This window comes from Scyliorhinus torazame, chromosome 12 (assembly GCF_047496885.1).
Source record: "Scyliorhinus torazame isolate Kashiwa2021f chromosome 12, sScyTor2.1, whole genome shotgun sequence".
In the NCBI taxonomy this organism is placed as follows: domain Eukaryota; kingdom Metazoa; phylum Chordata; class Chondrichthyes; order Carcharhiniformes; family Scyliorhinidae; genus Scyliorhinus; species Scyliorhinus torazame.
This window is the reverse complement of record NC_092718.1, coordinates 159,195,676-159,209,785: the sequence shown is the minus strand read 5'-3', so window position 1 is coordinate 159,209,785 and position 14,110 is coordinate 159,195,676. Positions and strand designations below refer to the sequence as shown.

Below are 14,110 nucleotides of genomic sequence, written 5' to 3'. Positions count from 1 at the left end.
TGGGCGTGCCCAGCGCTGGAGGAATTTTGGAGGGGCGTAGCGAGGACGGTGTCGAGGGTGGTAGGATCCAGGGTCAAACCGGGCTGGGGACTCACAATATTTGGGGTGGCAGAGGAGCCGGGAGTGCAGGAGGCGAAAGAGGCCGGAATTCTGGCCTTTGCGTCCCTGGTAGCCCGGCGAAGGATTCTCCTTCAGTGGAAAGATGCGAGGCACCCAAGTGTGGAATCCTGGATCAGCGATATGGCAGGGTTCATTAAATTGGAGGGTGAAATTCGCCTTGAGAGGGTCGGTACAAGGGTTCTTTATGCGGTGGCAACCGTTCTTAGACTTTCTGGCAGAACGATAGACATTGGTCAATGGCAGCAGCAGCTCTGGGGGGGGGGGGGTTACTTTATTTTTGTTTATGTTATTCACACTGGAAGGATCTGAGGGGGTGTATACACCTGTTGTCTTAAGTCGGGGTGTTAATGTTAATTTATTATTTAGGTACGGGGGGGGGGGAGGGATTTGGGGGTTGCTTTTTTAGATTGTGTTTTGTACTTTTTTCTTTCTCATTTTGTTATTGATATTTTATGAAAACCTTTAATAAAAATTATTTAAAAAAAATAAAAAATAAGATTCCAGCATGCCCCCAATGACTGAGCTCAAACTGGCCTGCAGTTTCATGTTTTCTCTCTCCCTCCTTTCTTGACTGGTGGTGTCACATTTTCCAACTTTCAATCTGCTGGGGCCATTCCAGAATCTAGGTGATGTTAGAGAATAATAAAGCAGTGCATTCACTACCCCAACAGCTAGCTTTTAGGACCCTTCTCTTTCTTGCCTAGGAAAGAAAAGAGGAATATTCAGAATCCAAGTGTTCTCTTACAGGTAAGGAAAGGAAAAAAATATACAAGTGGCCATAAAAGGAATGAAAGGCAGAGAAACAGACCCTGGGCAATGGGGAAGTAAAATAACATACAAAAGGGGAAGAATTGTTTTATTCAAAGGACTTATTTGCAGGACACCCAGGGCTGTGCAGTTCCTGACCAAGAGTTGACTTGCCTCCCTTGCATTAAGGCAAGCCATTCCAACTGAATGTGCATAAGCAGGAGACAGGGTGAACTCATTTCTGATTTCCCTTCATAGCTGGAGTCTGGTCAATCACCAGCTCATTGCAGTGCCCACTATGCCAAAGGCACATTTTACACTGAAATTCCATGTCACTGTGTACTGTGCAAAATGTAACAATTACAACAGGTGGAAGAGGTTTAAATTTAAAGTAAAACTTTATTCAAGTATATTGAGATTTCTGAAGTATAGCATGTTTTGTGCAGCTACAAATTCAAAATAAGGATCAGGGAAGCAAGAACCAACCAGCAGAATGTTATTTACAAGTGGTGTGCCTACAAAACATCAACTGAGAAATTACTCATATCTTTACAAAATTCTGCATTTATTTTCTATTAACAAGGAGAACACCAGGAACAAAAATCACAACCTGAATTATTGGGCTCCCCACATGAACTTGTGTGGCCCTCACTAAGTATTTTGGTCAATAAATATGTATATGACACATATATACCCAACATTAAAACTCAAGTCTTGGGAGTTGGAGGGTCCCTTCAGCAGTCCCCTGCTTTTGTTCTTATTGTTTGCGGATTTCTGAATTTACTTGCTCAATATTGCTGCACATTAAAATTACACAACCCTCCAATTTGCTAACCTTTAAAGCCAGTTCAGACAATGCCGCCAAAATAAAGTGTGGTTTAACAATTTTAAAGCATGAACATAGGTTAAACAGATATAAACAAAATAGGCCTAATATTCCACCTGCTGCAGGAATGACATAATATAGGGGGAATTTCACATCCGGGTAAACAAGTGTAATTAACAAACCCAGCAAAGAGTACTTGAACTGAATGAGCAACTCTTTATTTGGACTAAATATTAAACAGAATTGCACCGACACCCCACAGGCTTGAACCATGCAGAAGGGAGTTTTTTGTGTATATGGGGCAACTCGAGCCAGGATTACTTTAAATATGCCTTAAGAAACTGTACCAGAGGCATGAATCCTGACCAAGAAGTAAAGGAAGGGGACAGATCAAAAATCAGAAGGTACACCATGTCATTCCAATGGCAAGATACTGTTACAATTTTTTAAAAAGTGGCACTTTAAAAAATAAACTGGAGACAAAGTTGAACCTTAATTTAAATATAATTACAACCTATTGTTCCGATGTTTTGAGACAGTCAAAAAAACATTTGGCTTGGATTAGAGTTTCACGTAAGCAATACAATTTGACACTTTAAGCAGTTAATCTGCAGGTTACAGTATAGAATATTCCAACATGTACATACAATGTGTCCTTTGTGCCTACTAGTTATTCCAGCCAGCCACAGACAGCAGAGATATCTTTCATTGGTGTTACAGATGTGCCCAAACCACTGGGGCGTCTCCTGGTTGAGTTTTCCTTAAAATACAATAAATATTTCACGTTTGATTGTCCTTTCTTGAAATCCTGTATATTTTAAAACAGACTGCCGGATGGGGGCTTTTAAAAAGAAGACATCAGCCCATTGGAGATGATGAGGTGCCGGAGTAGCATATTTACAGCACAATATTTTTGTGATTACTCAGGTATGTTGCTAATTTAACAAGACTCCAAGACAGCTGCAGGTCTTGAAGCTTTGTAATTTATTAAGTGTAATTTTTACACACCTCAGAAAACTGCTGTAAAAGTTTTACTATCCCTGGTTGGGTTTCTCCTGAAACCACTATTTTGATTTGTACTGTAAGCCATCGCTTTCTTTTCACAAAGATTACTGCTAACAATCGCTTTCAACTCCCACAGAAAATAACAGTTATAAAAAAAAATGATTTGAAATTACTTCCCAAAAGCGAGAATTAAGTTCCACGACAAATTTTAAACAATTGCAGTGAAGCCACCCTGAAAATTCAACAAATGCTGCGGCAAACAAAAAGGCATTTTGATTTTTTTTTGGCACCCAGGGAGGGAAGAAGTTCTGAGGTACGGTCACAGGAATTGAAGCACAAAGGTTAAAAAAAAAATACAATGACTGGTTTCAATGCAGAATAGTTTGGGTACGCATTTAGAATTAGATATCTCCACGTGGGGAGCGATCAGTGTTTAGGTTGCACACTAGGTGGAGTACAGCGCCAGTTAATGTTAAGCCAGGTTTAAAAGAGCTGAGCTGGGGAGTGTCACCATAGCATCCAGTCTTTAAATTGGTAGGGAAGTAGCAAATGCTGTCCCACCCCTCTACCCTCCTCATACAGCTACAAGAGCAGAGGTGTGTGCATGTACATAACCCACTCCTGTTGGACATGTTGGCCAACCAGTCTGTATAACACCCAAGACTTTCCACATGCGCAACTATTAGTCTCAAATAAGAACTGCAAACAGCAACTTCTAATGTACGTTTTGGGAACAGCAATGGTACGTAAGAATTCAGACAAGTAAGCATCAGATAACAATTAGAAAGACAATTATTTTTGAACATTCAAATCAGTGTAACAAGCACCACCTTGGGTCTAAATCACCAGATTTAGACAGCAGCCTACAACTTAGTGCATTCTCATGACAGTCCTCTGCTTATTTTATTTTTAACCTAGTTGTTAACCTGTCTATATTAAATGGTTAACTTCCCTGCTAAAATAGGCGGAGGAACATCATGTGGACTCAAAGCATTTGTCCACCAATATCAGCAAGTCATTTTTAGGATTATATTATTCACAAGCTGTCATTATGGGCACAGGCTTTAGTTTTATGGAACGCATGTTTCATCCAGTTTGGTTTGAATTCAAAAAGAAACATCCCTTCACAAATAAGGTAAAGATACAGAAAGCACTATTATAATGAGCAAGCATAACTCAACAGCATCATCCTTAGTTTACCGAATATTTGGAAGGGTTCTCAAACAAACTGCACAGCAACATGCATTTATATAGCACTTATCCAAGTGTATTTTACATTAAGGAAATGTACTTGAAATGTCAGTCACAAGATTTGACAATGGTGACATAAAAGGGTGAGAGATGTGGAAAGAGGGGTGAAAAAAGTACCTGACTGATCTTCACTACTCTTGCAGCTTTTACTACAAGTAGTGACCATTAACATTGCCAAATAATCCCATTCACTCTTTCCCACTATAAACAATGATGCAACAAAGGTTTAAAACTCAGAGGGCAATTCACTTTGCTTCTTTGCCACTTAGAACTATTTTGGAATTAGGAGCAAACGCACAAACCATAAGGCAAAACAGTCTCAATTAGATATAGATATGAGAGGAGCCTGTGTCAGCCTTGCTATTTTCCCACCATAGCTACTTTTCTCTCTATCACAATAGCAATAATGCCCTATAATCTGTCCAACGAGTGACCTGCGAGAAGAATGGTAAATGGTAGGTTAATTAAAATTGAGTGCTAATACAAAATTAGAAGGATACAAATACAAGTACTCTCCGTCTTCTCTAGAGAGCGATGCAGAAAAGACTCCCACCTTGAGCTCTAATGTTGCATTAATTAACACCTTGGAAGTTGATTTTATATTTACTGCTGGAGATTGGGTTCCAGAATCCAATGTCCATACGTTTTACCATTCTCCCATTGCGATGGCAGGGTGGAAATGTAGGGAGATGGTGGATGGTCAAAGGGCTCTTGTGGCATATAGAAGACCCCTTTCTCTGATGATACTCCAGAGCCCAATTCCTTTTGAATGAATCTTAGCCTGTGGATGATTTAGTGCTTTGTTCATTTACTCATATCTAAGGAGGGTTTTATGGCAGCAAAATGGAAGTTTCTGAAAGGTGGCACTGTACTTTTTGAAGCACATTAGTGACAGCCAGTGGTAGGTTAGAATGGCAGAAGTATTTTTAAAAAAAAGTACAGACTTTTAAAACCATAAAACCTACCAATGTTTTGCACTTAAAAACAACAGGCCCCGGTTGGCTACAGAACATAAACCCAATTATGGTTTAATATCTGAAAATGGAAAATAAAATTAGAAGTTTATAGTAAAGTAAACAAAAAATATTTGTGCATTCACTCAGTCTGATAAGCACTGACCAGTCACATTTTGCACTTTATATTAAAGGAGCAGTGGCTGCAGTCCCCAACGGCTCATTGAAACCAACCTTCCACTTTACTAGTAGGACCTACCTCTGACTGAATTACATTGACAAGTGGCACCATTTTCACCATCCATAAGTAAACAGCAAATTATAGGTTGTTGACACACTGATCTGATCTGGGGCGAAATTCTCCTACCCGCCCCGCCACATTTCTGCCCCGACCGGTCGGCGGGAGTCTCCGTAACACCGGCCGGTCAATGGGGTTTCCCATTGTGGGGCAGCCCCACGCCGTCGGGAAACCCCCGGGCGCCGGCAAAACGGAGACTCCCGCCGGCGGAGAATGACGCCCCAGAATATGATCATATTGAACTGCATAAATTAGGTCTTCACTGTGTTACACCAAGGGATTCAACAGATAAAAGCAGTATATAAATTAACAAGTTTAGACACTCATGTTTCTATAGCTTATTGACTAAATAATTCTCAATTGTTTGCATGCTGTTTCCATTTAAAAGTTTGTATTAAAATAAATCATAACGCTCTGACTTTTTCAGTAGATTACTTTAAGAACAATGCAACATTTGATGGGTTGAAATATTTTTGAATGGCAATATTAACCTTGGCAATCTAATTTGCTTTTTTTTGGACATGAAATACTCCAAAGATTACTGATCTAAAAAAGGAGGGCAGGTGATATTAGCAGACACATCTGGATGGCATTGCCCTGTTGCCATTTATTGCAACAATGGCTAGACAGGTAAATGTTGTAAAAATGTGTTAAATATCAGCAATTAATTTAGCTGCTACCATTTCTAAGTATGTGATCTGGAACTCTGCTGGAAAACCAATCCACATCAAAAGACCAAAGGCTTTGTTCTTCATAACTCAAACCACTGAATTAAAATGTTGTTCCTGCCTAATTATCCATCAGTGGACAGAACATATGTTCCTCTAGCCAAACAACAGAATTTAGGCAGTTGTTTAGCTGGGACACCCAGTTAATTCCTCCCAATACTGATCCTACACATTAAATCCAGTGTCATGTTTCTCCTTTTTGTTGAAATGATGAGTGGTGTAGCTTTGAGAATTTTTTTTTTTTTTAAATGCCATCGTTTAGCATACATTTTATTGAATTTAACACAATCCCTTTTCACTTATGTGATCCTTTGAATCCTGTCTTTGTACTGAAAAAATACTCCTAACTTTTGGAAAACTTATTTCTAGGAGCTCTGAAAGAGAAAGGCAGAAACGACAGCTCAGAATTTAAAAGTCAACACACTATTTTTCAAAATAGAAAAGAAAATCGCACACACACACAACAAAAATCACTGGTGAATCCTGCAGGAGATTCTCTTAAAGTGAAATTACCAGTTTAAAAAAATATATATTTGAAATTATATCATATCTTTTAACTCCCAATTTGGATTTTCTTTGTGGTTAAAAAAACAAAATTTTTACAACTCTCCCAAATTAGCACAAAGAGGATTAGTTCCCATTAGCTGCATTATCATGGAGTATTTCTTTAAGAAGATGTTAACCGTACAACATAAGCAGTGGAAAATTTAGGTAATTTTATATTACTTATAAAAGTCACAAACAAGCCACAGAAAATTCACAGAGAACAATATAACCCAATGTGATGTAAACCCTCTAAAACTTGTGTCAAAAGTGCTTTCATACTAGTTTCACATATGGATTAAGCTTCCTTGCACCATTGGGTAAACGTGTAAACAAATGCGCCATTGTGTATGCATACAAATTGAATTCATTAAGTGCACACATTAAATGATAATCTATACTGGGCCAGGTTCCCACTGTGAACCACAGCGCAGCTCAGTGCCACTGAAACCAAGAAATAATTAGAAACCAAGAAGTTAGGTTTACAGGAAAATAGTTTGCTGAAATTTTAGAAGTCCATTGCAAAACGGGGGAGGAAAACACCTCATCCACGGACCTTTAAAGAGCATTTATGTCAGGTGTTGTTACCCCCCAAAATTAACCATATACAGCGGACTGTTCAGCTTACACATTCAGATGTACATGTATGGAGCATAGGCTGTTGACCAACGAGTTTGTGAGCTTGCATGCACAGAAAGGGGAAAATGCTGCACTGGTTAACAGAGAAAATAAATATTTTTGTACAACAGAACAAGAAGTGTAGAATTTCTTCAGAATATTGTGCTGTTTTCAGCACTTTTTTTTACTGACGATTTTATCTTTGGATCTAACAAAGCCGTCAATATTTTGGTTTTAGGTATAAGTTTGATTAGACACCCCTTCAAAATGTAATCTATTTCAAACCCCACTTGAATGATTTCCCCATTGCTTACAGAAAGCAGCAGATGCGTCATTAAAATGCACAGAATTTTAAAACTGATGTATAAGCAGGTACCATCCATGTTCTAAGGGTGCAGGTGTGGCAGAAATTTTGTACATTCTGATATAATAAATTCAGTTTTGTTGTGTATATATGAGATATACAGACCAGGTATTGTTTTATCCATTAGGTAGCATGCTGTGGCCAGTACTTGGAATTCTTTGCTGCTAATATTTGTCAGGGGGAAGCGAGATATAGTCGAGGACAAGAAGCGGGTTTACGTTGCTTTTGAAGCCAGCCAATAAGCAAGGCTGTAAGGAGAGTCCTCCATTTATCAATCATTTACTCACCCTCTCTAACAGTGCAGAGACTAATAACTGAAACTTAAAGATGGGTGCAATCCATGAGGAAAATTGAGCCCTCTGTTAATTTTCTGGAAAATAATCCGTGAATCTTTGCCCAAAAGAAAGAAACTACAAATCAGATAATGTAAGAAAGTATCAAACATCCTGAACCCTAAAGCTCTAACTAACTTGAATACTATTAATTGGGATGGGTAGTTCGGAGCCAGTTCAGCGAATATAAAGGCATTTCCCCCTAGTTGCAGAACAAACAAATTTACTCGTATTACAATCTACGGTAAAGGGCACACTTGTCAGCAAAAAACACATCCAATGTTAAGACAAGGCCATAACCCCAACAGAGTTTCCTCACTAGGCAAAAGAAATCCAGAATTTATATCAACTGTTTTTTTGAAATGCATGGTACCTCAAAATGCTCATAGAATTCCCATTTAGTTAGGTTTTTGGCAGCCTACTTATATTTTAAAAAATTCTGCTGCTATCTACAGGCTAGATGTTACAGATGCACGTTAAAATTTTCTATAGCTAATAAAGCAGTCATGTTTAAAAGAATCATAGAAACTGTGCAAACCGTTCTAACACAGGCCAAATTGGGGTGTGCATGGTAATTTACAATTAAAGTTAATTATTAAAAACAAGTGCCTTACCCAACACCGATAAAAAAAAACTCATTTCATTTCGTTTTTACACGGGCAATGAATTGGAATTTCTAAAATTGCTGTACCCTGGCAGGAACTGTTGTGATGGAATATTAACAAGTTGGTACAGTAGGAGTTGAGGCACCTATGTGCTCGATTATCTAAATGGTCTAAAACAGTTATCATGCTTCCATTTTCTTTATCCCATTTAAAGCAGATGAAACAACTAATAGCAAAATTATCCTTTAAGAGTACTCATTTTCTCCAAATGCAATCACTGCAGGTTTGCAATTTCTCGGTTTAAAAGACTGCTCACTTAATTATGCCAGGTGGGTTGCTACGGTGCATTTTTAAATACGATGAAATACGAACAATATCATTAAAGTAAAGCACACCCTACAAAACACAATTTTGTAATTAAGCGTGTCAGATACTTCACAGCATATCCTTTCCTATCAATTCTGAGCAGGACAGAAGCATCACAGCAACCAATTTGGCGTAAGTAAATGGGCCAGTCTGTTTTGATCAAAGGAATAAGATGTCATGGACAAAAATCCATGCGGGAATGAATGCAGTCTATTAATGAGGGGAATTATTTCACCACTCAAGTTTTGCAAACTGACTGAGCTAGTTTTTCAGTATTAAGGTAATGTGCTGACCCACAACCTATGCATTATAGGTTAGAAATGAGGTGCAGCAAATCGGAATGTCGACAGAAGAACTGTAATTTAAAATAGACTATACTTGTTAGAAGTACTGGATATTGCTTTGGACTGTATTCAAATTTAGCTTTGAAGAGAAAATGGCAGCTGTCTTTTCCAAAATTAAATTGCAGCCCATCTTTAAGCTTTGTGTTTTTTTCAAACATGCATAATATCTCCATGTTCTGTGTATTTTTAAATATTCCCTAAATCTACCATATTATTCTTTTCTCTTTGGGAGGGTGGTGGTGGTGGTGGGTGGGGGGGGGGGAGAAGAGAAAGAGGGATGGGAATTTTCTACTAGAGCACTTTGCTCGGAACCCTGTATTTGCAATACAAATCATTTTTGTCCTAAACCATGCTTCATCTTCTTTCCCTGGAATCACTCAGTCACTGGATCACTGACTTTACCGGCAGTGAAAGACATGATCACCATGACGACTCCAGACTGTCACGCATGGCCCACAAACACACACACACCCCAAGCAGCAGATGGAGGCTTTTCTGATATTTTACATCTGTGCTGTCTCCTGTCAGGCCTTTGAGGAACATTTCAGCAAGGCTTATGGGCATCCGTGAGGCTACTTTGTCAATTGTAAACTTCTCCTTAATAATTTGTCTTCCAAGAGTTCAAAGGGGGCAACATTTGCCAGCCCTTCCACAAGTTGCTGACAGGCCTGGGGAGAAATCAGTTTGCAATTCCGAAGGTCGATTCGAGTAAGGTTTGGGCAGTGTTTAAGCAGCAATAGGCACTGATCCGTTATTCGATGGCAACCTGAAAAGAGCAAGTTAGAAGAAAAGAGGTATTATCAAATGCCAACAAGTACTATTAATACAGGCATTGACACAGTAAAGCCATTTTCGTATTTTTCCTCGGTTTTAGGAGGACTGTCTTGCAATTATCGAGATTTCTGTCACTCTCCAGTTTGTTACTATGGTATGCAGTCGATTATCTTTTCACCATGAGCAGATATTTTTACTTTGGTGATGGTGTTTTTGCCTGCCAAGTGGCGCAAATTGCATTCCCCATTTAGTCAAGAAAGGAATATGAATGCGTTTAGCTCAAGAGCTTTTAGCGGCCTGGGCGTACCCACATCATCAGCAAATTCTGATCACAAGAGTCTAGAGTGAGGCAACTTTTAATTTTCTAAAGGTGAAACCTCACCAGAGTAATTTTCTCTTGAATATGTTGGGCGGAATTCTCCGACCCCCCGCAGGGTCGGAGAATCGCCAGCGGGCCACGCGAATTGCGCCACGCCGCCCCGATGCCGGGACATGATTCTCCGCCACTGGGGCCAGTGTGGTCGGCGCAGCGCCGGTCGGGATATGTGGCGACTCTCCGGCACGCCGATTCTCCGGCCCGGATGGGCTGTCAACAAAAAGCCGAGTCCCGCCGGCGCTGTTCTAACATCCTTTGAGCTTGGTGTTGAAGAGTACGGGGGAGGCCTGTGGAGGGGGGGGGGGGGGGCTCCGTGGTTGCCTGGCCTGCGATCAGGGCCCACCGATCAGTGGGCTAGGCTCTCTGTGGGTGGGCCTCCTTTCCTCTGCGCCGGCTCCTGTAGCCCTGTGCCATCTAGCGTTGGGGCCGGCAAGGAGGCCACTGGGCATGCGATAGTTGGCGCCGAGCCAACGGCGCATCCGTGGACCCTGCGGCGCCGGGTTCACGCAGGGATCGGCAGCTGGGGGCCGCTCCAGCGCATGTTACCCCACTGTGGCCAGAGAATCGGGTCTCGGAACGGGCGCTGACGCTGGAGTAAAACACTCCCGTTTTTACGCCGGCGTCGGCACTTAGCCACCCGATGGGAGAAACCCGCCCGTCGTGTTTGTGAATATTTTTACTCTCAGCCGAGAATCAGTGACTTATGTAAAGATGGCAATAATGACATTCGCCAAGTTGGCTACACCCACAGGATTATATTCGTCCACTCAGCGCCAATATGGAAATAGAAAATGTTGGTGAGACACCAATGACCTTTTTACCTGAAAGGTTAATTTCACTCAGTGTTTCGCGCGTAGAAGATCCGGGTGCTGTCAGGAGGGCAATCGACTGATCAGTCACATGGTTGCACTGGCTGAGGTCCAGCTTGTTCAACATTGGCATGTGGCGGGTCATCAACGCCAATGAGCAGTCGGTGATGTCCAGACCAGCTAAGTGAAATTCTGTCAAGTTCCACAGTTTACTTTGATTATGGTTCTGACCTATTGAAGACAGAAAAAAGATAGTTTATTTCAAAGGTCATGTTAAATTTAGAGATTGCATCACAATCACAATCAAAGGTATGCAAGATAATAAACTCAAGTGCACTCCTTGCAAAACAACAAATTAGACATATTTCTCTCCATTGCTATAAAGGGTTTTCTCCTTCACCCCTCGATTGTTGTGTTGGATTTTCAAGCTTGGGACAGAAAGGTGATAAAGGTATGCACTGCTGAAAATATAAAAATAACCTACATCAAATTAAAAATAGTCTGAGAGGAGGCTACTTTTAGTCTAATTCAATCTATTTTTGTATATTGCAATTGACAATATGTATGATTATGTGTATTTAATATGGTTTCCAGGTACGAATATGATATTATGTTGCATACCATTAATTGGAATACAGATTGGAAGGTGGGGTGGGGAGGATGTCAAGAGAGGGAGGGAGGAGTTCCTCCGTAGGGGGGAACAATGCCAAGGAGGAGCCAATAGAGGAAGTTGGACAGAGAACTGGAAGCAGAATCTTGATCATAATTTATCCAATTTTTAATTTTGAATGCTACTCAGGGCGAGAAAAAATCAGATGCTAAACTTAATAATGGCATATTCCATTGACCTCTACAAACTTTCTATCACTCACAAAGCGATATTCATTTCTGCGCAAGCACTTCATGAGAATTACTTCAATAATAACCAATATAGAGCCGTGAAGATTTTAGAGGTTCACAATCCAGCAAATTGAATGCTTGTTGAAAATGATCACATCAGGGTTTAATCCCACCATTCAACAAACATGTAGTTGCTGCAGGTCCTACTGGATTAAATTCCACAATATTCTTCCAGCATCTTAAAAAAAAAAAAATTTAGAGTACCCAATTCATTTTGTTTTCCAATTAAGGGGCAATTGGCGTGGCCAATCCACCTAACCTGCACATCTTTTGGGTTGCGGGGGCGAAACCCACGCAAACATGGGGAGAATGTGCAAACTCCACACTCCCGGACAGTGACCCAGAACCGGGATCGAACCTGGGACCTCGGCGCCGTGAGGCTGCAGTGCTAACTCACTGCGCCACCGTGCTGCCCTTTCTTCCAGCATCTTGCATGTTACTCTGTATCTTTAGATTTAGACATTTCTCATAATAGTAGATTGATCCCAGTGTCACTGGGACATGCATTTCACAATTGGCATTAGGTATAAGCTGTTCAGCGCATTTCTTTTAAATCACAGTTGAAAGTCATTTAAGACATCCCCAGATGCATTTTATTCAAAAATGGTGGATGTAGGGGGTCTAAGTAAAGGAAGTTACGGTAATAATATGCTGTGCCAATTGTCTTCTGAGTGACATGATTTAATGTATTGTTTGTCAGATCAGGACAGCCCAAACCTTCAAAAAGCTGTTCCATTTGAACAGCTTTAATTCTTTGCTCTTTCATCTTACTGAAATTTCAACTCTTAATGGAGACTTGGATAGAGGGCAAGATCTAGTGCTGTATATGTAGCTCTAAATCTGAATTTATTTACGTTATTTCTGAATCAAGCTTCTCATTTTTCATTGACTTCACTAACTAGGGAGTGGGGTGTGTGTGTATACGTGTGGAAGGGGGTGGGGGTAAAGAGAGGAGAGATGGGAGGGCATGCTGCATTTGGTAGAAAGGATTTACTAAAAATCAATTTAACGTTAAACATGTCGATGGATAGCAATACTGAAAGAGAATCTGAACATTTAAAAAAATGGAGAACCATTCCCCAACATCTGGCAGTCCCAACTATTCAAATGTGATAAAAACAATTTTAACTTTAAACCAGTAAGTTGTGGAAGTAGTGAAGAGACATGCTAAAAATATATTAAATGAATATATCACTGTAAAAATGAAACAATAGGTTCAGTGCTTTACTGCAGATGAAAAGAGCAGGATACTAAATAATTGCCAACGGATGAGATACGTGTACTAACTCTTTGAACTGACCTACTCTGCAATCTGTAGGTGGGGAAAGCAACTCTTTCATCTGGGAGTCTTTGAGATCCGCCACCCAGCGAAGATCGAGCATACGTAGAAGGGGGCAACTTGCTGTACAAAGCGCAGAGATTGCACTCCAAATGCAACCTGCTAGTACCAGTATTTTCAAATCTGTCACAAAAAAAGTTACACAAAAAATGAAGACATAAATACAAAATAGGCTTAATCCTTAACCCACAAAATATCTAAGAACATAATTCAGATAAACTTTCAAGTGGCTATTCATTCTGCACAATTATTCTTGAACATGCAGACTGTGCCATTTACCAGAACATTGTACAGGGTGGAAAGGCTTCCATACTAAACAAAGCAGCGGGAGGAAGCCTAAACTGCTCTTCTTGGAATGAAGCTCCACCTTAACCGGTCTTAGGTGGGAACAGCAGGGTTAAGTAGTCTTAAACCCTTCTGGTACAGAAAGACTATTTTAAACTTCCATAAGATTTCAGTTCCCTTTTATCAGCAAAAAACTAGGGCCATAATGTTAGTATCACAACTTATGTGTACCTCTTGGAGTCTGAGAAACTTTCATCAACGCCTGTAACTCCCCCCACCAAGTCACACCATCATGACCTGGAACTATTAGCATCATTAATGTTGTATGTAGAAGTACCTCCCACATCTATAAAAGTACCACATCAGTGCACCATAATGAAATTCCTTGAAATAACTGTCCATTAAAATGAATTTGTCCTGAAATGTACCGCATTTCAGCAGTACAGCAGCATTCATTCATCACTGTGAACATCTGGTATCAGTGTAACTAACAAAATTGCACAAGATCAAGTTAAAAATAAGTTCAG

General features: G+C 40.2%; 1 protein-coding gene across 3 annotated transcripts in view; it reads right to left on the bottom strand.

Moving 5' to 3' along the window:
• Positions 1-1,246: 1,246 nt before the first annotated feature.
• LOC140386692 (lysine-specific demethylase 2B-like) overlaps positions 1,247-14,110 on the bottom strand; it is a 313,645-nt gene continuing 300,781 nt past the window's right edge. For all 3 annotated transcript variants that reach the window (XM_072469251.1, XM_072469253.1, XM_072469252.1), the window contains 3 exons: positions 13,260-13,421; positions 11,072-11,290; positions 1,247-9,866 (listed from right to left, as the gene is read on the bottom strand). In XM_072469251.1, the coding sequence (XP_072325352.1) occupies positions 9,673-9,866; positions 11,072-11,290; positions 13,260-13,421 (575 nt within the window). In that variant the 3' untranslated portion in view covers positions 1,247-9,672. The remainder of the gene's footprint in view (positions 9,867-11,071; positions 11,291-13,259; positions 13,422-14,110) is intronic.